Genomic DNA, 27,515 nt, shown 5'->3' with positions numbered 1-27,515 from the left:
GAGAGAGAAAAAAAGAATAACAAAATTAATTTATTATTAAACTTATTTTGTTTTGTGATAGTAAAATGGCTTTTGGTACAGTTTACGGGCTAAATGAATCACGTCCGATTAGGTTACCTAATTTTTACGTTTTTTTTTTCTTTTTAATCAAATGAATATTATTTATTAAGTTTCAATAAATTAACTCACTCATCGCCTACGAAAAGACATCTATGAGCTTCGAATCCTAGGGAATTCAGATACTTGGAGGAGTATTCGCTGCCTTTTCCTACACAAATTGTTTCCTTTCTCCCTGAAGCAGCTTTAACACATTCAGCAATAGCACCTGCCGCTAGAATGAATAGATAATATTTAGGAGTATGTAATCGGCAATCCAGGCCATCGTTAAAAGAATAAGAAGCCATTTTTGATTAAATTTAAACAAAATCTTATAATTTAAAAGAATATGTGGTGTTTTCAGATCAAATAACCTCATAGATACATCTCATGTTTTTATGTGTTGCCTTTTACAATAGGCCTATTACTTTAAAAAATCTATCTCAAATTGTTTTGAGGTAAAAATGTATATGTTTTCATTGGAAGGAATTGGTTTTGGATGTATGGATCTTTTGAGAAACTGTCTTGGAGACCATTGTGTCATTATTAGATTTGCAACAGAGACCAGTTTGGTTTCAAATTCAGCCCATTATAAATATATATTGAATTGCCTAAATCCCTTTTTATACCTGGAGTATACCATCTGTATGAGGTGAGAAGAAACCATATCCCTCGATATTATTTTTGGTGAAAGAACTTGGACTGAGCAACTCGGGTTTACCCTAGGCCAAAAAGCATGGAACGAGGATGGTTACATATTCTACTCTCCTTCAAAGGGAAATTGAAGATAAAATAAGAGTTGTTCACGTCCTTAAAGCTTAGGTATACGTTTAGGTTAATAACAATGTCAGCCATTGTCAGTGTTTTTAAAACTCATCAGTTCCTAACTTTTTATGCGCCTTTATATTTTTATGATCCTCACTAGGTTGTAGTTGGTTCCGGTAAATATGCGAAATTAAATTCAGTATTGTAAGAATAACATTTTTGTTTGAAATTATTTATTTTACACTGATATGAGATTCAAATAATTATTTATTTAGAAAATACTGTGATATATAACTGGATATGTCAATTTCTCTGTTACGGATACTTAACAAATAAGCAATCATCCAACAAAAAAATACCCGCTCAGCCCCTTGAAAAACGGTATAACTATTTAATAGTTACAGTAACGTCGTATTAGGTTAGGCATAATCGTTAGATGTACAAGTAAAGTCAGTGAAGTAACTGTTACTTTAAAAATCACATGTATACGCCTTGACAGTGGAATGTCGCAACATATAATCCTTACGAAATGTAATTACGATAGGCGGAAAAATATTGTTTTTATATATTTGTTCAAAAACTTAAAGTTTTAACAACCACATGCCCCAAAAACAAATCCCCCAGCGACCCAAAACGAATCCACCATGGACCCCAAAAACAAATTTGCCTAAGAACTGAAAATCAGGGAATTTCGACATACTTCGCTTTCTCACATCCCACATGACCTACAACCACAGTGACAAAGTAATGTTGTCACGTGAGAGGTGACATACGACCAATAAGGATTAAAATGAAACTGAAAGCAGCTGGCTTCTACTCCTCTGCCACTCCCCTAGAGGTCAACCTAAGCCTACGTTTTTGACTTCACTTTTCCTAGCAGTTTATCTTCCCTATCATACTCCTTCTTCCATAATTGGAACTGAGAACTTAAAGAAGTTGAGAAAAATTATTGCTTATATATATTATTACTTATTACGATATTGATCTTCGGAAGGTTTCCTAACACAATAAATCATGCATTTACAATTTTTAACATTTATTTTTAAGTTGTCTGTGTGAAATGTATAAAATATTTAATTTATGTTTTATTGTTCAAGGAAGAGTGTTACATAAAAATACCGAACAATAATAGATTTTACTTATTTTGATAGCAATCTAACGGTTTTTTCAATTATTTACTATACTAATTTCTAACATAACAAAAACAGATCTTATTACTAAAAATGTCGTATTTAGTACTCACCTGGTAGAACTATATTAGCATTGAATTGAACAACTATGGGAAAATGAGACTGTAGGAACAATACTTTTGAATCACTCAGGTAATTTACAGCTTTGAACATCTTCACATAGTTAAAATTATAGTCCCCGGCGATTAACACTGCTTTAACGTCATTTTCAAATTTGGTTTCTCTCAGATCAGAAATAGATATGTTTCTTTGCTACAATAAATAAATTTTAGTTCGTCATAATTATCCTCAGTTACAACAATTGTAGACTGCATTACTTTGAAGAGTTACTGGAAAGTTAGTTAAGACTTAAGTAATACAGATGGAGCGTATTAATCTATCTCTTTTTTTATCTTTATTAAAATTTATAGAGATACTTGCCTCCTTTTCGTATAATACATCAAAGCCGTTATCTTTAAGATCGGTAATCACTCCACTTTCTGATCCAATGACGTATATCTTTTTAGTAAAATTTATATTTTTCAGATAGCTCACTACAAGACGCCCGCTGTTCATGACGTTTTCCTAAACACAAAATTTTAAAATAATCTGATTAATCCTTAAAACGATCGTTAAGCTAGGCCCACACCAGTATTTGTTGCATGTTAAAAAAATCACAATGTGGACAAATAGTTTGTTTATTTGGCGCCCAAACGTCATAGGAAAGTATGAAAGCTGTCTAAAAGTATCTAAGTATCGATACGGCCTGATGTTTTACATGATAATTTTAATTTTCAAAGTTGCACGTCTAATTTACTATGCTAAGTTTACAATTATCTTACCTTAGTATTTTTTATTACCACTTCCTTTGAAACAAAACACGAATCTTTTATTTTTTATTTTCTGTGTAGAGTGGGTTCATAGGCCACATGTATGTTGTACCTGCTATCTTCTTCTTCTTTCATGACAGACCATGGAGGTCCAAGGAATTAAGGAAATACATCACGCGTTTCTTGACGAGGTTTTCATAGAGTTCGGGTTCGTTCACTCCCACGCCTATTTTTGTGAGTACCACCTATTGGCTAACGGGCCTCACAAATGCCCGGGGAGAGTTATTGTCTAATTATATGCTTGAAAAAATCGCGGGTAGGGTCGGGCTCGAACTCACAACCTTTAGGTTGGTAGACAGGCGCGTTTCAATGTTGCTACAGTCACCCCCGTTATATCTGCTTTCATCTTTTTAAAAGGTAAACTTACGAATGTCAAAAAAATAGTTCCACACCACATTTTTGATCAGTAAGAAATCTTGTCCAATCCGAATAGAAACATAGATTTCATTTATATGATATCAAATCTAAATATTGAAGTTTTTCAGGTAGTGAACTTTATTTAGCACAAGAGGTTGCAGAGAAAACATCCCCATCAATTTTGATTTATAAACAAAAAAAGCCAAACGCCATTTCCCAATGTGAATTTTATCTAATTTACAATAAAACAATTAGATTCTAATTACTTCAAATAGTGTTTGGGTTATTGTTTTTGAATAAAACGATATTTACTAAAAAAAGAGAAAAAAAAACTCATATCAATTTTCTGTTTTTGATAATTTAACAAAAGTTCATATAGACTTGTTTTGTTACAGTAGAATAATAATATATGACCAAATATTGATACGCCTCGTTATTGAACAGTTGGAGAAAAAAAAAATTTACAGATGTATTAAATTTCTAAATGACTAAATGAATGGTTCAAAAAACAAAAGATCATTTTACTATATATATATTCATGATGAACTCAATATTATTAATGGTGTTAATTACCTTCCTGATGGCAGGAAAATATCCATTAACTTTTTCGGCAAGATTACTTAAAGTATGCAAACAGTTATCCGTTAAAACCATAATACATTTTCCGTTCCTTTCCATCTCTTGAAGTGCATCATTAACCCCTTCAATTGGTCCCGTGTCTAAGGAAATCAGGCAACCTAACAATAACAATAATTATAAGTTTTGTTTTTATAATATTACGTTTAAAAATATTAAGATATTTTTTATTCAGGATGAGAAAGAAGTTCTGTTGCAAAAATTGTATATAATGCCTGCTTTCTTGATCTGTCAATGTAGTTTATTGGTATATGCTATAATTGTCGCTGTTTCATTTACTATTCCAAAAGTCGTGGCGTAATTTGAAGTCCTATTTTATAACGATATTTAGGCATACATAAAAATATATCCTTTTTAAGTATTCATTTCATTATTACTAGCCAACTCCTTGGAGGAGGGATGGTAAGCAGTCATGAAATGTGAAGCCAAAAAATTCTGGCCAGTTGCATCGGGAATTACAAATAGAGACAGTAGTATGTTACATAAAAAAAAAAAAAAAATGAAGTTTCACTCCTAGTTACTTAAAAGTAAAGAAGCAGTGACTTACAACTTGACAAACCCAACCACAATTCGAAGACTGAAGCCTAGGCTGCTGCAGGGCATCCTGTTATGTCCTAGATAGAGAAGTTGGGTCCCTCTTGCATGCAATGTATGTAATGGGGAAATGCCCCAACTGCTCCCTCCTCATAACACGCCATCATAGAGTGAAGTACGAGTTAACGAAGCTCCTAAAAGAAAGAGATTTTGCCTGCTTTGACGAGGTCTACTGTGTAGATACGGATGGATCCACAAGATATGCGGATATAGTTGCTTTTCCTAAGAAGGGGAAGTTGGCAATTATTCTGGATCCCACCGTGAGATATGAAAATAACGACTTTGACCAGGCAAATAAAGTAGATAGGCAAAAGAAGGAAATCTACGATAAATTTATCCCTTTCCTCAAGGAGAAGCTCCGTAAGGGCTTCGGAGAACGAGACTTCAACGTGAGAGGCCTCTGGTTCGGAGCCCGTGGAACGATACCCAGCACAACTAGGAGCTTCATGGAGGAGGTCGGGGTCGATGTCAAGGATGTGGCTAGGATGACAGAGAATATAATACTCGACTTTATGGGAATCATCCACCACCACATGCATGGAAATTAATGATTAGGGGAGTTATCCAGAGGAGGGATGGCATGCATACATCGCATATCTTGTTTGTTGTTTTATTTATTACTTTATTATTTTTACATTTTTAATATTTCATATATAAGGAAATTTGTCGATCAAATGAAATAAAAATTGTGAAATGGAAGAGAAATAAAAAAAGTAATAAATTGAAAAACTTTTATTTAGTGTGTAGACTGGTATTAATTGTAAAATAAAAGTAAAAGAAAATTGTGGGAAAAAAAAAGAAACAGAAATGTTTTCTTTCTATTTTATATCATACAAAAATATGTAATTTATATATGTCCGATCATGGATTGATTAGTATGCTGTGTAATGTAGCAACCCGATGTATTTGGGCAGCATAAATGAATAAAGCATTTCTTTCTCTTTATTTATCAGTTATGTTATTGAGATATTTATCAGTTATCTTATTTTTTTTCTCTCTTCATCCTTTTCTAAATTCACTTTTCTTTTTCCATTATAAGTCAATTTTTTTTTTGTTGAATCCAGAAATGTCATTGATTTTGTTATTAACTTTACTTTTATTTTTTATTAAGAAATATTATTTATCAAAATTATTCATTTTATGTTATTCTGTTTATACTTCCTTTTTTATTTTCTATACATACTGTGGTTATTATCTTGTTCTTTTTTTATCCCTGAAGAAGGCTAGAAACTCTAGCCAAAACGTTGGCACAATAAAATAGGTTAATCCAACTTATTTGTGTTTATCTTTGACCGCACCCCCAACCATTTTCTCCTCGTTCGTCATCCACGGTCAACTATATCTCATAATTATATTATTTATATTTATATTATCTTAATTTTTTTTTATAACTTTGTGAGGCTAAACACCTCCCCTATAATTAATTATTAAAAAAAATATATATACCTCTTATGCCATGTAAGGCCCACTAGGCCGATCTGATATTAAATAGATAAATAAAATTTGTAATTCTGACATTAAACATTTTGATTTTTAAAACTGAAATACAAATTTTATTGTTATATCATCGTCTCTAAGAGTTTTTCAAATATTCTGGTTTAATCATGACGAGAAATATGGGAATTTCTGGAAGATATAGCTAATCTTCAAATTGTTGTTACAGTATTGAAATTTTAGAGGCGTTTGTTTGGAGATAAGATAGGAGTGGGTGAGCCTCGTGTGACCTATTCTCAGCCTGATTGGTACGACCTCCTCTCTACGGCATTTACCGCCGGAGGTACCCCAGGCCTTGACGCTTTTAATAATTCTTAGTTTACTCCTTAGGCTTTCGTACCACAACGATTGCCATCTGTCTTTGATTTCTAGAGAGACGGGTAAACGTCCGAGGGATAGACCGAAGCGTAGATGGGAGGATTGCGTTAAAACTGATTAAAATTGCGCTTGGAGGGGCATCACTAGAAGGATGTATGCAGAGAACGTTTGGTGATATCGGCATCGAACCATCGGGCTCCTTAAGTTTTTATTATTATTATATTTTTTTAATTCCAGACATAGCTTTTCTTAAAAGTTTATTATTATTACTTTTAACTGTTTGTGGCAGAATATATATCCTGTTATTTATTGGTTTTTATATGTACCTAGTTATGGGAGTGGGTAGCTAACTGATAAGGCAGTGTGCTACAAACTCCAAGGACACGGGTTCGAATCCGGCTGTGGCAGATAATTATTTTATAATTTATTTCACTGTAGCTGTGAGTCAGCCCTGTGGAGCCAAGAGCCCTCCGGGGCCTACCTAACCTCTTAAGTGTGTCCTTTAAACGAATAAAAATCTGGCAGTCGATCGTGATTTTGATCAAATTACCTCCTTGCACAACTGTTGGTCTAGTTGTTAGTATACTATTCAGAACTTACTTAGAAGTTATCCAAGGATAAAATCAAGTATATACTGATAACTTACCATCCAAGTCAAATATATAAGCATCGTATCTGCTTTTGAACTGGTTGAGTTGTGAAAGATCCAGGTTAGAGAAGTCTATCATTTTCTTGGCCAATGCTCTAACACTAAAATTAATACAACGGTTTGAAATAGCGGATAAACCTGATCGGCTGCGTTCAACTAAAGTCTTTGTAGCCATAACGATTCAACTTTTTGGATTTACTAATAATGATACAATAAAATCCCATCACTGTATCAAGTAACCAGCTGATTAATATATTATTAATTTGCAACTGAACTAGACACCCTGAATAGAAATTTACTTAATTACAATATTTACACTTATTATGGGGAGCTATAAATCATGTCTCTCTACTTGTGGAGAGAAAAGAAGGACTAGGAGATCCCAGCTATTCATTCTTCATCACTGTATGACTGAAAACCAGTGGAGGTCGATTGATGTCGCAATGGCCGTTATACTTAGAAAAACAAGCCATTATTATAATTTTATTATTATTACTTTTTATTGACTAATGTTAATAAAAGCTATTACAATCATGAGTATTAGAGTTTAAGTGTCCGTTTATACAATATCAAAAATAATGAAAAAACGTAATAAATAAAATAAAAAGATAATGAAATATCACAGCTGTTTAAAAAAAGTAAAATAATATGATCATAATAACCATTAAATAATAACACAATAATATAAACACGAGATTAAAAACAAATAAAAATAAAATAGTTACATCCAGTATTATACTTTGTTTTTTTTACTATTATCACATTTGGTCCTGAGTTTCATTAATTTGTAGTATTTACTGAGGAATATGATAATTGTAGTTTTTACAATCATATTGCATGAAAAGAAGACGTAAAGCAATTTTTTTCTTATTCTGTTTCATAAATAAACAGATAAGACTGACAGCTATGACATTTGTTTGATAGGACGATGAAGAAGAGATGTGGTAGAGTGAATGCGTTTCGTATTTTCTCTCTTTTGTTCTCACTTCCCAGAAGCTTCCGTTAATTAATACCGATTTTTATAAGTATTCTACTTAATAAGTAAATTGAAAATAAGTTTGGTTGAGTAACTCAAATGCCGTCTATGAATTCGGCCCTTTGTCTTTTAAACAGTTGTTAATGTCCAGTTAAGGATTCACCAACTTAGGCATCACATAAATTGAAAACCACTAAGTCACCAGATCTGTTAGTTTTAAACAGTTAACATAAGTTTTGTATGAATGTGCTAAACTTTTTTAAGAGCACTTTCAACTTAAGGCCAGGCACTACTTCACTTTAGGATATGCTAGTTGGGCTATTGTGATTACAATAAAAATTTAATCGAAAGAAAATTGCCTAAAGTGAAATAAAAGAAGTCAATTGAACAATTAAAACTGTCGCAGATATTGTATGTTGTAGAAAACATTTTTGGAGTATATTAAGTAATTTACATGGTTACAAGGAAGTAGAATGAAAACATTGTTAGATCAGGTTAATTTTATAATTTTGAATTTAGGTCATTGAAGAATACAAATTGATGAGTTGGTGTAATTGTAATTGTATGAATATCATGTTTCATTTAGGTAAAAGGGAAAATTAGCAGTAAACTCACTCAGGTGGTTGATAAGACACGTTTTCTATCATTCTCTTCTCTCTTTTCGGCTCCCATCCCTAGTCAGGGAACCACTTTCTCAAGCCTAGGCGCGCATTGTAGCTCTTAATTCAAGAGAAAAATAAATTTCTCTGAATCCCTGAAGAAAAATGACTCCCTTCTCTTTTGTTTACTCTTCACCACATAATCTCTCGAGACTCTTTTTTAAACGAAAAACAGTTTATAAACTATCTATCAGAGGATAATCTTTATTAATGTGATTTTGAAGTTTTGAGTACATAAGATCGGTTGGTAATTAACTGATTTGGAAAGAATTAATGAGTAGGGGAGTTATCCAGAGGAGGGATGGCATGCATGCATCGCATATCTTATTTGTTGTTTTATTTATTTATTACTTTATTATTTTTAATATTCTAATATTTGTTATATAGGAGAATTTGTTGATAAAATGAAATAAGGGTTGTAAAATAGAAGGGAAAGAAAAAAAATGAATAAATTGAAAAGCTTGTATTTAGTTTGTAGACTGGTATTAATTGTAAAAGAATACTGTGGAAAAAAAATGTTATCTTTTTATTATATTATATCATATAAAAATATGTAATTTATATATGTCCGATCACGGATTGATCAGTATGCTGTGTAATGTGGCAACCCAATGTATTTGGACAGCATGAATGAATAAATTTCTTTCTCTCTCCCTCCCTTTGTCCAAATTTTTCAATAATAATTTATTTAAATAAATTATATATTTTTATTTCTATTGCCTCCTACCTTTTAGATTTTTTTTTAATTATCTACCTTCAGTCAGCGATTTTTGCGAAATCAGAATAAGTGAACTATAGTCAGGGTTGCAAAACTCGATGGTTTGAGGAAGTGAGCTTGATTGGCTCACAGAATTGACACCAGTCATCTCATACCCACTTATAGTTTTCTGCCTTCACAAATCTCGCTGACTACAGTTGAAAATATCGTGCATAGTTGTTTTTTAAATACATCTGATGTTTTTCAACATTCATTAAGTCAATCTAACTTATGCTCTACTTTTTTAATATACATCATGTATAATTTGCCCTCAATGTCACTCAGGTATTTTCCCAATTTATTATTCTAATTTTATATTCTGATCATCGGAGTAACTTGTGTGTAAAATAGTTTATAACCATTTTATTAATGAGTGTGTTCATGTTTTATAGAAAAATACTTAGAGACTTGACTGACCCCTTCTATATCAACTGAATTTTCCTTTCAACAATAACTGATGGAATACAGTTAATGTAAAAAGGGAAAATTTGTGACTTTATAAACTTTTTTCTTTCATAACGTCCATAGATTATCCTTATATATTTATGTATACTATTTATATTTCCATGTCCCATATGAATAATTTTTCTATTATCTTTTATCCTTATATCGTGATTCGGTTAGCTATAATCAATACAAGACCAAAACATGGGTATACACTAGAACAGAGTATCACTTAACTATATGAGCCATTTTCTGCAAATAAGATATGAATCAAAACTGGAGTTTTCGTTATATCCAACAATTTAGGGAAATTCTTTAAAGTTGTTGATAAGCAACAAAAGCTTTTACTATTAAAACAAAGTCTGTCACAAATGTATGTGATTGTCTGTAGCTCAGGTGTTTGAGGCGTAGGTCTTTGTTACCTGAAAGCTTTGGCAGTGCAGGTTTGAATCCGTCTTTTTCATAGCTGTGCTAATGAAAGTTTGACCCCGAACTATGGTTTGAACAAGTTGGTTAATCTCTAAATAAATCAATGGCCAATCATATCAACATTTACAAATAAAACGAATGATAATGTAAACTACAATTCCACGAATCAAGGGTATAATTAAATAATTAAAACATCATTAAATTGTTACAATTAAAATATAAATAAAAAATTTTTATACTAAATATAATTAATAAAATTAAAATACATAATTTTATAATTATCACTTTTTTATTTAACATCTCTAATCAATAATATCTCTAAAATATATGAAATTTGAAACTTAAAATGGTATAAGGTAAATTTTTTTTTAAATTATAAGATAAAGTTTTTATTTACACCATTTGGTATTTTTATTTAACAAATTATCATCTTCAACATAAAAAGAATTTCATCACTCATTTTAATGTTGTTAACTTTTATTTTTTTACTGTAACTAAATTATTTTATAATTTATTTAAATAGACAAAAGACTAAAATATTTGTTTATTTCACATTTTTTGCTGTATACCGTTTTTTTTTTTTTTTAACAAGAGATACCATCATTTCTTATACCTTTATATAATTTAATGTCTTTTAAATATTTTACAATTCGGCTATGAAATTTATTGTCCTTTCCGATCAAATACGTTCGTTTTATGCATCAATTCTGTTTTCTCTTCTTACTTCATTCTGAAGTTCACATGCTTGATCTGTGAATTCTACTGGGAGTTAGCCTTCCAGTAAGTACCTGTGCTAAGTTTAAACAGCTCGATCGGTAACTTTGTGATCCTAACATCTTTCCTGGTTCGATACAAAGTTGAGTATCCATAACTTCTCCGTTTCTCTCATTCCCTTAGGTTTTAATTGTACAGAAGTAATTCATCGAATTAATTTATAGAATCTTTATTTTATTGTGCTTAGATCACTGATTAATTAGTAAATAATATTAAAAGCGGTATTCTTGTTGCAAACACTTCTATATGTACATTATTATTGAGTTTTAAATACTCTCATTAGGTCAGCGACCGAATTAGTATAGTAAGTTGGTATGTAACTCTCCATTTTTTTAGCTTTGGCTGATTCAACGTCTTTCAGGAAAGACATTCCAGATAGAGTTAGCATCGTATCCATTCCGCTTATGTTACCGGCAACCATGTCGCATTCGATGCTGCAACAGTAGTAAAATAAAAAAAAATTAATTTATGTTTGCAATGTGAAGAGAAGGCTCAAAAACTCAAATCTCTCTAACAGTTATAGACTACTGAACAATCATCGTTTCACCATTTCGGTCATCATCTTAAAGTAAAGAGTTTTAGAGAAACTACTAGACCTAAGCAAAGTTTACAAATAATACGTAATATGTTTTTGAACAATATTTAGCATACAATAGTATGATTCTAAAACAAGGCATTAAGTCTATCAATCCGTAAATGAATAATCAGCATTTCTAAATTTCAATCATTTCTAGAAAAAAAATAAAAGTTTGCACATCCCATATCAGCCATCTAAAAAAGACTTCCATATAAACGTAGTACATCACTTTAAATATACAATTTTGAGAGAGATTTATGAGAATTTCGAAATTGAACTTGATAAATTTTAGATACGATTTATGAATTTATTTAATCAAGTTCACATTAGTTAACCCAGTGTTTCAGTGGTTAAACATAGTTTTTAGTTAGATGGCATTAATAAAGTGCAATAAAACGTAGTTTGAACCAAAGTCGACATGCATTGAACGTAATGTAACAAGATGTGCGAGTTTTTCATGAAAAGATATATGTTAAGGGTTTTTTCTCCTCTTTTGAAAAGTATTATTTGAAGTGCTAAAGTTTGAGGATTGTTAAAAAAAAATTAAATGTTTACCAAATTATGTTATAAAAAAGCATTCTTGTGCACTAAAAACCTTCAGGACTCTGCAAGTGAAGTCAAATTGAAATGCTTTGCTGTGAGCTTAATATTTTTATTGCATTGATTAAATCTGACACTACCCCTCCTTTCTTTTTCCAAAATCTAGGAAAATCCATAAGACTAATACTCCACAAAAGAAACTTCAGCTATTTCCTCTAAGTGTATGGATACAGCCAACCAGTTACAGCTCTGTGCATTTTAATTTGCATATTTTTTTTCTTTAAATTAAATAGTTTTGAATACTTACCCATCGCCGACGAAAAGGCACCTTTCGCTTGGAAACCCAAGGGACTTGAGGTAACTGTTGCAGTATTCACTACCTTTCCCCATTGCTATCGAATCTTTCCTTCCCGATCCAGCTTTAACGGCGGAAACTAAGGAGCCTACCGCTATAGAAAAAATGAAATTCAAATGAATTAAAAACAATTCTTTTAAAATATGAAATTGAATAAATTTCAATAACACACTATTTTTAGGAAAAGTGATCCAATTGCTTGAAACATTATCATATTTAATTAACTAAACAAAGCAAGAAATACCATCCGTTATCTCATTGACTTTTGTCAGATATCAATACATAAAATTCAAGTTCATTTCAATATACTGGCATCCCTTGTGGGGAAACTATTCGTTATTTTTAAACTCAGACTATTAATACATTACTCCATTTAAACATATTCTATTCATATCACAAGTTAATTACTCTTTTGATTTGGGGATTATAAATGTTTATTTAAAGTTGTAATGTTATAATTAAGGATATTGGTTCCTAAGAGTTAATTCATGTGTTTCTATAAATGTTTTGGTTTGCGTCAAATACAATTAAGAAAATTACCGTTTTGAAAACTTTAATGTTTATATTTTTTTTAATAATTATTATATAAGTCTGATTATTATTGATCATTATTGCTTGTCATAAGATTGATAAATAGTACATGTTAAGGTGCAAATATATTTTACACGATTGTGAAATGATTTAAATCTTCCTTTTCATTTTTATATACTTTTAATTTTAGAATGTAGGAAAATCTATAAAAAAAAACCTACACAATAAAATGAAAAAGTAATTTTAAAAAGTCTATGAAGTAAAAAAATGCAAATTATAAATAATGAAGATTATTAATAATTTATAAACTTGGTAAACAAATTAATAAGTTGCTTGGAACGTTTGTGAGTGTATCTTCTTAGTGATGTCCTGTAATGGTCTCATTTTCTTTGTGCGAACGGGTTGTCGCAAATAGTAGGAAGAAATTATATTTCTTATTTTATTAGTATTTATTTATTTGTAAATATGGTGCAAATGAGCTCTATAATCCATACTATCATTGTCCAAATACAAGACAGAATGTAATGGTATACGATATAAAAAAATCGCGAAATTGGTTAATAATGGAATATATTTTAGAGAAACTTTCAAGTTTGTACTCATGTTTTATGAACTAGTGACTTAAGAAAAAAAAATGGAAGAAGATAGTTAACCGTATGAAGTAGATTATAGAAAGATAGTCCGAGTGGCGGTCAATAAATGTATCAAAATAGTAAAAGAGAACTATTGTTAACCAATGTTTCGCCCCATTTTGCACAGTCGGGACAGATACCCTATACCTAACCAACCCCTACGATTATTGTAATTTTTTTCTATCTCCTTTTTTATCACTAATTTGTTCTGCCTTTCTCACCTAACTCTTTACCATATTTATACTAATTTTAATGTGTAGTCTTCTACAATTTATTTGTATAGATCTATATTTAGATCTGGTTGTATTTATTAGTAACTTGTTTCCAGTCTACCTACATATATATTTCCTTATATTGTTATTATTAATTCTCTTCTATATACTTTATAAGCATAACAATTGTTTTGAAATATTTTTTTATTTTAATTTTCTGTTAATTATAAAAGGTTTGTAGCTTGTTTTTTCATTTAGCCCTGAGGAAACCCAGCAAAGTGGGGCAAAACGTTGGTTTAAAAGAAATAGTTTTCTTTTACTATTTTGATGCGCTTATTCACCGCAACCCGGACTATAGGAAAAAAAAACATTACAATAGAAAAAAAATTATTATTAATTAGAAAAAGTGTAAAATATTAGGTATTTTCCATACCTGGAACCACTGGCTGACGGTTCGCAATATCCGAAAGGTGTGTTTGCATCAACAATACTTTGGGATCAACCAAATAGTTTGCTGCTTTGAACATCTTCATGTAGTTAAAGTTGTAGTCACCTGCAACTAACACTGCACCGACACCAGTTTCGAACTTAGCTTTTCTCAAATCACCGACTCCAATTTTTGTTACCTACAAAATAATTATCGTTTGTTTGTAATTTATTGTTCAAATTGAAATTCTGATTTAATAATTCTAATATTATTGCCTCTAAATATATTTCCCCACATGGTTAAAATATACGAGAAAAACATTCTCAACTACCTAAGTACACAAAAGGATTTGATTCCTGCAGAACAAAGTGGATTTCAAGCTCAAATGTGTTCTGAACACTCTTTACTGAAGCTACGGAAAGGGATGAAGAAAAAGTTAAAGCGTATATGGCCACTGCTTTGATCTCTACGGACTGCTCCAAGGCATTCGATTCTGTTTGCCATAGAACAGCTCTGTTGATATAAAGTGTTCAAAACAATTATATTTATTTTTTAAATGATTTATGCACCAGTTCTCTTTGATAGTATAAGTATAAAATACGAAATCACACACGGTGTACCATACTTATGGTATACCTTAAGGAGCTATTTTATTCCTCGTTCGTTTTAATTTTCTTATGCAAAAATAGTTCGTACAGTAATAATTCTTGAGTAAGAATTGATATGTTAATTGTTAAAGCTGACAGATAAAATCATGCAGAATGTTTTTTTGTTAATTTTACGTCTTATTATAATTATAAATAATAAGCGTATAAGCTTATACTTAATATTTAAAAAGGGTTCCGGTGTCTGTTAGAACTCTTTACTTTTTTAGAAAGAAATAGTTGTTTTATAGTAATTATATAAGAAGAACGTTAAGACCTACTTAGCGCATTATTAAGTTCTATATTTTTTAAAATAATTATTTTTAAAAAAATGCACTACACGATGTTTTTTTTATTTAATTTAAAAATTATTTACACCTAATTTAAAATATATTTTACACATCTCAAAGCTAATGAATTATTTTATATCAATTTATAAATGTACAAAGTTTTTGATATGCCAAAATTTAAAAGTAATTATTCTTTTTTTTTTTCTTACCTTAACTCATTTGATGATTTTATTTTAACCCATTAAAAGAAATTTTCATATTCAATTCGAAACATAAGTCTTCATTTTTAATTTTTTTTTTTTATTTTAGTGAGTTGACGTATATTCATAATTACTATTAAATTGTGGCCTCATATTAAAACCTTATTAAAATTAAATTAACATAAAATATTAGTGGTGCAAGTAGTACAATATATTTTATATTGCTGCAATTAATTTTTAAATATTTTTTTTTAATTTAATGTATAATTGTATTCAAAAAATTATTAATGGTGCATTATTTTAATTTTTAAAAAAATGATGTAGGTAAAAAAAGGACCGAAATATTGTTCTGATATGAGGGAAACATATTGAATTCATAAAACAAGACGATTTATTCCTAAAAAATCCCTTTTAACTACTAAGCGTATGATTATAACTTATAATTAAGAAATCAAAATATTGTAAAATTAACTTTGAAAAAAAAATTAACTAGCTATGTAAATATTAAAATATATTTTTAACTTCTATGAATTAATTTTTTTATGAAACTTGATGTGCAATTGTGTTTAAAGAACTGTTTGTTAGGCATTATTTTAAAAAAACAAACAATGGAACTGGGTAATGGGCAAAAAAAGCCCGAAACGTCGTTCTAAAGTGAGAGAAAAATAATAAAGTAATATAAAAGCCTATTTCTTCTTGGAATTATGTATATATATTTCTATGTTTAGTGTTATGATTCGGTAAAGAATTTTTAAATTTTTTGATATAAATATTAATATTTTTACGTATATTTTGAATAATCCATACAACTAATAAACGCTAAATTTTTTTAAATTAGTTTATTTTTTATTTCCATTGGGGGTGATGGAGATTGGTCCTCCCCCCCCCCAAAGATTTAAAGCAGATAAATTTAATTAAGTTGGTATAATAACATTTTTATAAAGTGTCTATAATATATTACAGTGAACTTTTAAAATAAATCTCAACTACACCAAGAGTGCCACAAGTAAATTCTGAGTTCATTCTTTAAACCACTCCATTAAACTTCATACATCTCTTCCTAAAACAAACTTGCATTGTTATTATTATAATTTTTCGCATATCTAGTATGGGATATTTGCATAGTATTTTTTTAATCTGTTTAGTTACCATTAAAAATAAAAAAATTGAAAAGAGGAAGATGAGTGGAGGGGATTGTTAACAAGAATGTAAGGTTAGTAACCATCACCTAACGACATCACCAGACTCGAGTTAGTCTTCAGCGAACCACATTATAAATCTTCCTAGATTGAAGTTACATCGAACAGAATAAGGTAAAAAAGAACTCATAAACTTTTAACATAATACTTGCCTCTTCGTCATGTACGACTTGAAATCCGTGATCTTTCAGCTCAGCGACTGGTCCATCTTCTACACCTATGACGTATACTTTTTTGTTAAAATTTATCTCCTTCAGATATCTCACTGCAAGATGTGTACAACACATGACGTTTTCCTAAACATTAATTAGAAATATTCAGAGCTATTGATGCAATAATGTTATTCGAGTCCGAAAAGAATGGTATTTTTTTTTTCATTTAATATAAAAAAAATTAACATAAGGAAGTACATTCATTTTCAAGTAAGTTCTAATATGTTTATATATATGACAGGTTTTTAGTTTGATTGTCTGAGTGGTAGTCTAAAAAGTTAGCTAAAAAACTATTTATGATATACCAAAGTTTTGCTGCAGTTTGTAGGACTTTATCAGGGCTTCCAATAAGTAAGCAAAAACAACATTTTGTTTACTTGCAAGACAAGAGATTTTTTGCTATTAATTACCAAATAATAATTTTTTAAAAAATTCATCATTAGTTGTTATATTTCGGTTTATATTATTTATTTGACTTTACTTTCTACTCTCAGCCAATATACCATTATTATTAATTGGATGTTGTTTTTACTTCATTTAAAAATTTGTAAATATGGTATTTTTAACATCATACATTCTTCGTTGTCAATTCCATATATATTTTGTCTATCTATTATCAAAAGTTACATTTTGGTTAAATTTGGTTATTTGTCTTATTTTTATAATTATTTTTTAATTTCTTAAGACACTAAAGCTTAATTTTTATTTTCTGTATTATTATATTGAAGAGATTCGTCCCTGAGTAAATAAAGAATTTTATTATTATTATTACTTAGGGTACACCCTTACCACCTAACGGCGAAACAATACCCATTTAACAAATTATGTAACTGTTCATTTAATTGTATTATTAGTTTCTCAAATTGTATAACTGTAATTTACATGTACTGTTTCGGGTAACCTAAGATAACCGAAAGTCTGAATTAGAGGGGCCCTCATGATGTAGGCAGCACTAGCGCCCCAGGTGGCCAAGAGCCAAAGCTACCTCCTTCAGCGCTCTCTGTGGGAAGAAAAGAAACTTGGGCATGAGAAAACCATTTTCTCTTGCCACCAGCAGTTCTTACTTCTTCACTCTCTTTTTACTGCAAAAACGAGTGAGTCAAGACACTCTGAGGTGCCTCCCAGAACAGAGGAGGAGAGAGGAAATCAAGAAATGAAGGAAAAATAGCCAAAGAATGGATTAAGTCTACCTATCAGTATAATTAACATCCATCATCAACCACATCATTAAATTTATAGACCAATTATTCTAAATTCATTAACACACCTAATCATAAATGTTCTGTTTTGGCCACCCTCTACACCAGCTGTAACACATAGAATTTTAGTTTCATTTAATCATGTTTCCTTTCATCATTACCATCTATTATATACAGTCCACTAAAATCCAACAAGCCAATCAAAAGTGAAGGTGCGCCTGTCCTTCAGTTGAAGTCACATTTCATACATTTATTCTGTATTATTTTCATTTTTATCATTCTACCTTATATGCAAAACAAAGTATTACACAGGGATCATATGTAAAACAAAATATTACTCAGTGATCATACATAAAATAAAATATTACTCAGTGATTATATGTAAAATAAAATATTACTCGGTGATCATACATAAAATAAAATATTACTCAGTGATTATACGTAAAATAAAATATTATACAGTGATCATACATAAAATAAAATATTACTAAGTGATTATACGTAAAATAAAATATTACTCAGTGATCATATGTAAAATAAAATATTGCTCAGTGTTCATTTGTAAAATAAAATATTACATGGTGGTCATATGTAAAATAAAATATTACTCAGTGTTCATTTGTAAAATAAAATATTACACAGTGATCATATGTAAAATAAAATATTACTCAGTAATCATATGTAAAATAAAATATTACTCAGTGATCACTAAAAACTTTTTTTAAATAATACAGAGATTAAAAATCTAAATTTTCTTCTCTTAGCCATAGATGACCAAAAGGAACATTTTTGTTGCATTTGAGGTCTATAATCAAGTTTTTAACTTTTGTTAAAGATCTTTTATGGCTTGTCTCCACAACGCTTTGATTTTTAATATTTTTTATATTATCTTTTGTAATTATCAGTTCTATAACCATAATTATTATTGAATCAACTTACCTTCTTGATTGCTGGAAAAAGTGTGGTAACTTTTTCAGTGATGTCTTTTAATTTCGCTAAGCAGTTATCCGTGAGAACATATATCGATTTACCATTTCTGGCAATTTCTTCAAGCACCTCTTTCACGCCATTTATTGGAGATGCTTCTAAGTGAACAAGGACACCTAAAAAAATTATAACATATATTTTATTAGAATATAAATAACTACCTTTCTATTTGTTTATTATATCATTTATGAGAGAAGTAATTAAAAATATATACAAGATCGTATCTTATTTTTGTTATAATATGACACAGCGTCTCAAGTTGAAATCTGACCTGATCCAGTATCAACCGTCAGGTTTTTCCGATCAAATGCCATCCGATTTCGGTTACCAAGGCAGACAATGGCCACTGAAATCTCCCATCTAAGCCTTGGTCAACCAACTCTCTGTTCCATAGTTTTCATCATTAAACACCTTTCATGAGATTTCTTTAAGCGATGGCCTGGCCAGGTCTAAGGATGGACCTTATGATGTGAACTAACACATCAAAGTCTAGCTTGTTTAATTACTTGCACAATCTCTAAACAATTATAAATATTTAGAAATATTTCCTTAATTAGCTATTAAACAAATTATTCTGCATAAGCAAAAAAAAGGGTAGACTGTGACGTCAGAACATGATCTCAAGTTGGGTTAATTTGCTTCTGTTTAGAACTAGCACATTCCAACCTCTTTGGCGTTGCCTCTTGTGTAACCTTCTACTCTCATGTTATAGTATGAAGTATTTTGTTTTTAATTTTATTATTTTATAAATACTGGTAGTTTTATCAATAATAACAAGAGATATTCAGAAAGTCTTAAACGTTCTTGATTATTAGTGTTCTATTATTGAGTGCTGTGAGTGTTTATTTTCAAGTTTTAGTACAATTTAAAAAAAAAAAAATACTGATTTAACATATGTTTCTTAAATAAAATGTTTAAAATATAACATATACTTTAAGTTTCAAACTAAGTGTTTAATAAAGTAATTTATTTTTATCTAGATTTGTTTTCATCTAAATTAAACCTCTACCCTTGATTTATTATCAGTTTTTGAGGTATGATATTATTTAAGTAACTTAATGATGATTAGTGCGTTAAAATGCTGATTGAATGAATTAAATACCAAATATTAATGGAACAACTATGTTTGATTTGAATTATTCCTAATGCTGTTATAAGTGAATAAAACTAAATGTTTCCTCTTTTCATTTACTTATAAATAGTCGTGAATTTCAACTATAAGTAACCATTATATAACGAATACAAAGATAATCTATAAGTGATGCTCATAATTAAGTGTAATATATGTTCAATAACATTTAATATTTAATATAATGATAATAGTAAAATAATTGTCAGGTTATGTTTAATTTATTAATAGATGATTTACTTTATAGTATATTGGAAAATAAATGTTACTTGTTTTTTCGGTTACTATGATTCATTATATTAATATACTATTATGATTTTGTTATATTTAAATGCATATATGATTTAAGACTATAAAATAACATATCCAAAATGATAAGACAATTAGTTTTGTTAACAGTGATTTAATGTAAGCCTAAATGCACACAAAATATGGTATAATGAATATTATTGTGCAGTTGTATTATTACATATATATCATTAAATCAAGCCCTAGAAAATATGCTAAAAAGTACATTTCCTTATCACTAAGTTATTGTCGCAATTTTGTTAACAATTAGACAACTCACTGTGTTCTTTATTTTTATGTGTTTGTTGTAAATTGTTATCAGCATCATTATGGGTTTTCATTCTATCATCTATATCATAGTAATATTTGGCCCATAATTAGATAGTATAAAATATCTCAAAGCTGATTATTTGTTTAAAATTAATTCATGATGAAAATAATTTAAAAATGAAAATTAATCCATGTTTGTTTTGGAAAACATAATTTCATTATATCATTATAAAATAATAAAAGGTTTTACTACTCTAAAGATTAAAAGTTATAGCTATGAGCTTAAAAAACTTATTTCATAATAGGAATTTATATGGATAATCAAGATGACTATGGTGCAAATAATATGTTTACATTTAGTTCCAAAGTAGAAACTTAGTATAACTTAGATTTTAAAATTCTTTTCAGTATTTGTTTTTTTTCATTTATTTTTTTAGGCCAGTATTATTATTTATTATTTATTATTTCTTTATGTAATATATATTTGTATATATATTTTTATAAAAAGATGGTCTAGGTGTGGTCAAATAGAAACTAAAATAGTACAAAAACTATTTTTTTTTTTTTATATGGCAACAATCTCAAAGACATCTGAGAATAAGATAACATAAAATATAAAGTAAACTATAAAGTAGAATGTAAAATCTATGTGAAAAATTATTTAAAAATGAGTTAAGGAAATGAAAATATGATGTACAAAGTAAAGTTTCGCCCAATTTTGCAGGGCTTCATTAGAGTTAATTAAGGAAATAAAGGATTTTTATGTCTTTTAGTTTAACTATTTTTTTTTATTTCTTTTCCTTTTATCTAATATAAAATTATTATTACTCCACCTGTTCATTATATGTCTAATATTTATTATTGTATTTCTTCTTTTTTATTTTTACTTAACCTTGTGCATCTTATTTTTGTTTTCTCTTATTTACTTTGCTCATTTTTATATAGTTTTTCACATACTTTTTATTTAAAAACAAATTTGATCCTTTTTTTCTCAACTTTATTCTTTACAAACCCTCCAACGTTTCGACCCTCAGGTCATTCTCAAGGATACCTTCATTTTGATGTCATTTTCTTTCTTCACGCTAATTGCCTGCATTTTTAAGATTTTAAAAAAGAAAATGACATCAAAATGAAGGTATCCTTGAGAATGACCTGAGGGTCGAAACGTTGGAGGGTTTGTAAAGAATAAAGTTGAGAAAAAAAGGATCAAATTTGTTTTTAAATAAACCAAACCACTCTCAAACAAGAAAATATTATTAAAAATTAAAATACTTTTTATATTCTACTATAGTTAATTTATATTTCATGTTTTATTATACGATATTAACAATATTTTCAGTTTTTATATCTTGTTTTTAGCCTTGAAGTCTTGCAAAGAGGGGAGAATTGTTAATATTTTATTAAATAGCTATATTTCATTTTATTTTTTAATTGTTTCTTGGTACATGTCAATGAGTAGTCATTTGTATTTTTCGCTATTACTTATTAATTTTTTTCTTAAGCTATGTCGATAAATTTGAAAATAAACCTCATAAAATATTGGTTCATTTTTGTGAATATGGGTTCAACTGTATCAAATTAATTAAGATAATAAACTTTACAATTTTAGTATGATTAACTTACAGCAACTATATTTAAAGTAAAAGAAATAAGTCGTGATATAATCATAATATATGTTGTATAGACGGGTTAATGTAATGAACTATTGTAAAACATACAATATGGAATACAACTTACCGTCCATGTCGAATATATATGCATCGTATTTGTTCCTAAAATCCTCAAGTTCATGAGAGTTCAGCTTTGAAAAGTCAATCATTTTTCTAGCCATGGTACTGACACTGAACAAACAATGACATGAAATGCAATGCAGTGATGCAACTACTTAGTTATACTGATTAGCAAGATAACCCCTCTAGGTCAGAAATGATCAGGTAGGGGGTAATAAAAAAAAAAAAAAACAGTAATAAAATAAACAAAGATAAAAGTAACTCATTGAGACATCCAATACTTTCCCAGAGATGGAAGTTGACCTTGCTCATAACTTCTAACGATAATTTTATAAAACTGCATCGTTGCCTAGCTATTACTACGTAGATAGAGGAAAATTAAGAGGAAATTATTGCGGCCATTAATTATTATTGTCAATTTAATTTGTATCAAAACCAAAAATTGACCACTTTAAAAAGAAATGAGTGGAGAAGAAAGTCGGGTGGTGCGGTCAGCAAAAAAACACAAACAAAAAGCTATTTATTCCTGCCGACGTTTCGACCTAAGTTTTCAGGTCTTCATCAGGGAACTGATGAGATGAGATGATTTCCTGATAAAGAAACTTTGGTCGAAACTTCGGCATGAAAAAGAAATTTTTGTTTATTTAAATTTTTTGCTGGCCGCACCCTCCCCCCCCAGACCATCTTATCCACTTATTAATCTACTTCCAACTATCTCTAGAAAGAAATAGTTTGTTTGTCCATTCAATACGTTTTAATAGTTCATGAATAATTCTTAAACATTGTTATCGTGTCCGGTTTGAAAATTGTGTATATTTCAAAATTAATGCTGTTTAAATTATGACTCAATACATTTTTCTATAGGATGCACCGTTTAGGAGCTATAAGGCAAAAAAAACAAAGACGATCCATTTCTATGTTAAATTAATTATATAATTATTATGAGTCTTAAAATTACCACAAATGTTTATTAATTAAAAACTATTTTTTAAAAAATTATTTTCGAATATTTGTTCTCTTCACCGTACTTCTATATTATAAGAACCTAACACAATTTTTGATGGGTAAATTTTTAAAGATTTAATTTTTCAGCCATATTTTATTTATATTTTTTTTGTGCTTATAAACATCTAGGAATACCTACTTAATGTACAATTTCAATGCCAACTAACTAATCCATTTAAAATTAAACATTATAAAAAATATTTTTTTTACTTTCTCAGTTTTCAGCTAAATTCAATTTTATTATTCAGCCATATTTTATTTATATTTTTTTATGCTCATAAACATCTGAGAACATTTACTTTATATACCATTTGAATTCCAAGTATTTAATCCATTTAAAATTAACTTTTTTCCAGCTAAATTCAATATTTACGGGTGATTTTTTAAGAAAATTTGATTTCTCAGAAATATATTTTTTTGGTGCTTATACACATCTGAAAACACTTACTTTATGGACACATTCAGTACCAAGGAATTGATCCCTTTAAAATTAAACCTTCCTAAAAATATTTTGTTTTTATTTTCTCATTTTTCAGCTTAATTCAATTTTTGACGTATATTTTTTTTAAGATTTAATTTCTCAGAAATATATTTTTTTTGTGCTCATAAACATCTGAGAACACTGACTTTACATACGAACTCAGTGGCGATTAACTAATAATTAAACAATATTTTTTTTCATTTTTCAGCTCAATTCAATTTTTGACAGGAAATGTTTTAAAGATGATTTAATTTTTTCGCTATTTGTTTTTCCTCTTATAAAAATCTTATAACACTTTATGCAGAATATCAGTAGCGAGTTGCTAATCCCTTCGAAATTAAAATTTCTCAAAAATGATTGTTCTTTTTTTATTTACTCTAGCGTTAATTTAGCATCTGTGTTATGTTATTAGATTCAATTTAAAAAAAAAAAAAACATGAAAAGTCGCTGTGCCACAAAACCTCATTACAAATTTCAATTTTTAGATTCACCTCAAAGAAAAAAAAATTGATAATAATAAAAAAAAGGAATACTTAAATCTTAACATAATAATTAATAATTCACGTGTTCCGAGTGAAATACATTTTATAAAAAAAAATTTTCAAAATCTATTCTCATCTATTGCATTTAAGTTCATAACATGTCTTCTATTTGATAAAATTATTCCATATTAGTGTTTTGAATGAAAATTGAAAATCCATTTCCACATTGACTATATGTGATTTTAAAACATCAATAATGTTTTTATCTGGTTATACAAATTGTAATTCCACTTCAGATTGATAAGGAAAAGCAAAATTTCTAAGAGACTGGTTTATAAATTATATAAGAAGATAAACAACCTGCAGCATAATTTAATGATCTTTAATTTGTTTGCTTTATTATATTTCAATTCGTTGACATATACTGCTATGGATACTGAGTATTTGGCAATGTTTGATAAACAAATATGATATACAAATTAATAAGACCATAATTTATTTCCAAATGATTAATTTACATTTTAATTGACTTAATATTGTATAGTTTTCTCATGATTAAATCGTTCCGTTGTGCAGTATTCATAAATCATAATTCTCTTCATTATTTTTAATATCAGCTATAAAAAAAACTATTTTTTTTTTTTTTTAATAAAATAAAAATGTTGTAGAGCATTTAATGGAAAATTTAGTACGGCTCTATTTTTATTAATTATATATGCAATGTTTTTACTAAATGCACTTTATTTATTTAAAAAAAAAAATTGTATTCTTAATATACACATATATATATTTCTATCCATACATATCACGACATAATGCTTATTAGGGTAACAAATTGGCATCCAATAAGGGGTTCATATAACTTTAACTTGTAATAATTTAATAAAAAATAATAAAATAAATTTCTTTAATTTTTATGTTGGTTATTGGGACGAGTTGTGCCACTATTTTATCAAAACTGGCTAATAGCTATTAGCGCCTTTAGTTAGTGTGTCATAAGAAAACAATATTCAATTCTTAAATTAAATCCGGAATGGACTTTCTCAATGAAATATTTAAGTGAAAAATCGTATGTTAATTAGAAAAATAATAAAAAAAAATGTAATAGTAAAAACCAATTTACCAACAAGGTAACAAAAGATGGAATTAGTCTCGTACACATTTCCTGACTTGTGATATCTTAGTAAAAAAAAAAAATAATTTAATAAATAATTTTTTCATAAATTATTGATTGCATCTTTAAACCTGAAGGCTTCTCCCACAATCAAATTTTCATACACTTTTTTGAGTTATTAAATCCAATATGTCTTATATACAAGCATAGTTTGTTGAAAAACTCTTTGCGAACAATTAGAGCTTTCAAAAATCCCTCTAGAACTGTTTTAAACAGATCGAAAACACCTGTTTTAACATTATCATAATTAATACAAAAACTTTATATTTTTTTTTTAAAAAATCAAACAGGCCACTATGCAAGCCTAGAAAAAAGTTCATTGAGGTAAAAAAAAAATTATATGACAATAAGAATCCTTGTAATTAAATGCCCAAAACGGTCATATTTCGTGATTTGCTTATAAATATTTTTCACTATGTTGCAACATAAATATTTTTTTACTTTACAATTTCTAATTTTTATATTAATTACAACGTTGGACGTCTATTCCGGATTTAATTTTAGTTAAAATTGCAATTAAAAAAAATATATCGTACTCGAACTAGCTGTGGAAATTTATAATTAGCTATCAATTAAAAATTATTTGATATTTTCTATTTTTTTTTCTTTTGGTAAGTAATTTATATTCAAAAATTGTTTATTAATTTCACAATTACATATTTTTCCTCTTTTCAGACCGCTCTAACATCTTCAATCATTTTCTCTAAAACATTGTCCCAAAGTATTATTCATTATTTCTTTCGTTTATATAATGAATTAGATTTTAATTTTATTAAAAATTAACCAAAATTCGTTTACTTCAACTTAATTTTTTTTTTTTTGGGGGGGGGGTAATTTTGTATATCCTTTTAGTATTACAGTTATTATTTTCTTGTTATATACATGTAAACAATTAATGGATTATTAATAATAATTTGTTACTATATGTAGATAAAATGCCTGAAGATAGGCGGACTGTCCAAAACGTCAGAAAGAAGAATATATCATCAATTTGAAGTTATTGATAAAGAATTTTGATCTCAGATCAAGAGAAAAAAATTATAAAATATAAATAATGCCTACAAAAAAGGAATTTTTAAATTTACTTTCAAACATTTTTATTCTAAGACTATAAATAAGATAAATGTTAAATAATGATAAAGTCGAAATTCCAACTAAATTAATATTATTTACAAAAATGGTAAAAATTTATTAATAAATTTACTATTTTTGTCATTAGGCGAATTTTATATAAAACTACAGATTAAGGATCTCAGATAAGATATTAATTTTTTTTTTCATTTTTGACAACTCTATAATTTTTATAATACTGATTGAAATAAATATTTATATTAATGAGTATAATGACAATTATTATTCAGTCTTAAATGCTTTAATTAAGTCAGCGACGGAATTGATGTAATAGGTTGGTATGTGATTCACTCTGTTTTTGGCCTTAGCAGATTCAACATCTTTCAAGTTACATGCTCCTGTGAGGGTAAGCATCGTGTCCATCCCACTCATATTACCGGCCTGGATATCATTTGGTAATCTGAAAAGTAATAAAAATTCAATAAAAAAAATTAGATTTAGGTTTAATAAAGCATATTTTAGGAAGGACCAGAAACAATAAATCCTTAAATATCGCAAATAGTCTTATAAAAAAATAACTGGTTTATGAATGAATTAAATGTGTTAAATTATGTATAAAAAAAAATACTAAAATTGATATATTCAAACAATTAACGACACATATCGGCAAAAATATATGTCTGCCTAGACTGTAGGGTTTTAACTACAACACAAAAATAACAAAACTTAAATAAGCCATATGCTTAAAAAAAATCAACAAGTCACGAAGTTAAAACAGCAATATGATATTTATGTTAAAAGGAACCAAACAACAATATCAAACTTGTAACAAACTGTGGTAAGGTATTAATCCTTCACATGTTAACCGAATGA

At 28.5% G+C, this 27,515-nt stretch overlaps 3 protein-coding genes across 3 annotated transcripts in view; all 3 read right to left on the bottom strand.

Moving 5' to 3' along the window:
* Positions 1 to 7,266, bottom strand: part of LOC106688548 (uncharacterized) — an 11,307-nt gene extending 4,041 nt beyond the window's left edge. The window contains exons 1-5 of the mRNA XM_067052991.1: positions 6,966 to 7,266; positions 3,851 to 4,014; positions 2,472 to 2,615; positions 2,105 to 2,303; positions 190 to 331 (exon numbers count right to left, since the gene is read on the bottom strand). Coding sequence (XP_066909092.1) covers positions 190 to 331; positions 2,105 to 2,303; positions 2,472 to 2,615; positions 3,851 to 4,014; positions 6,966 to 7,143 — 827 coding nt within the window. The 5' untranslated portion in view covers positions 7,144 to 7,266. The remainder of the gene's footprint in view (positions 1 to 189; positions 332 to 2,104; positions 2,304 to 2,471; positions 2,616 to 3,850; positions 4,015 to 6,965) is intronic.
* A 2,709-nt stretch (positions 7,267 to 9,975) lies between these two features.
* LOC106688550 (chronophin) lies at positions 9,976 to 22,966 on the bottom strand. Its single transcript, XM_014433058.3, has 6 exons — positions 22,437 to 22,966; positions 18,965 to 19,128; positions 16,767 to 16,910; positions 14,288 to 14,480; positions 12,432 to 12,573; positions 9,976 to 11,441 (listed from the first exon to the last, which is right to left on the bottom strand). The coding sequence occupies exons 1-6, from the start codon at positions 22,528 to 22,530 to the stop codon at positions 11,264 to 11,266; spliced, it is 915 nt and encodes a 304-aa protein (XP_014288544.1). The 5' UTR covers positions 22,531 to 22,966; the 3' UTR covers positions 9,976 to 11,263.
* A 2,186-nt stretch (positions 22,967 to 25,152) lies between these two features.
* LOC106688551 (chronophin) overlaps positions 25,153 to 27,515 on the bottom strand; it is a 17,623-nt gene continuing 15,260 nt past the window's right edge. Inside the window, exon 6 of the mRNA XM_014433059.3 lies at positions 25,153 to 27,102. Coding sequence (XP_014288545.3) covers positions 26,925 to 27,102 — 178 coding nt within the window. The 3' untranslated portion in view covers positions 25,153 to 26,924. The remainder of the gene's footprint in view (positions 27,103 to 27,515) is intronic.

The sequence above is a fragment of the Halyomorpha halys genome, unplaced genomic scaffold (assembly GCF_000696795.3).
Source record: "Halyomorpha halys isolate HHAL.00 unplaced genomic scaffold, Hhal_1.1 Scaffold1154.1, whole genome shotgun sequence".
NCBI lineage: Eukaryota > Metazoa > Arthropoda > Insecta > Hemiptera > Pentatomidae > Halyomorpha > Halyomorpha halys.
The sequence above is the reverse complement of the archived record's forward strand: the minus strand, read 5'-3'. Positions and strand labels throughout refer to the sequence as shown.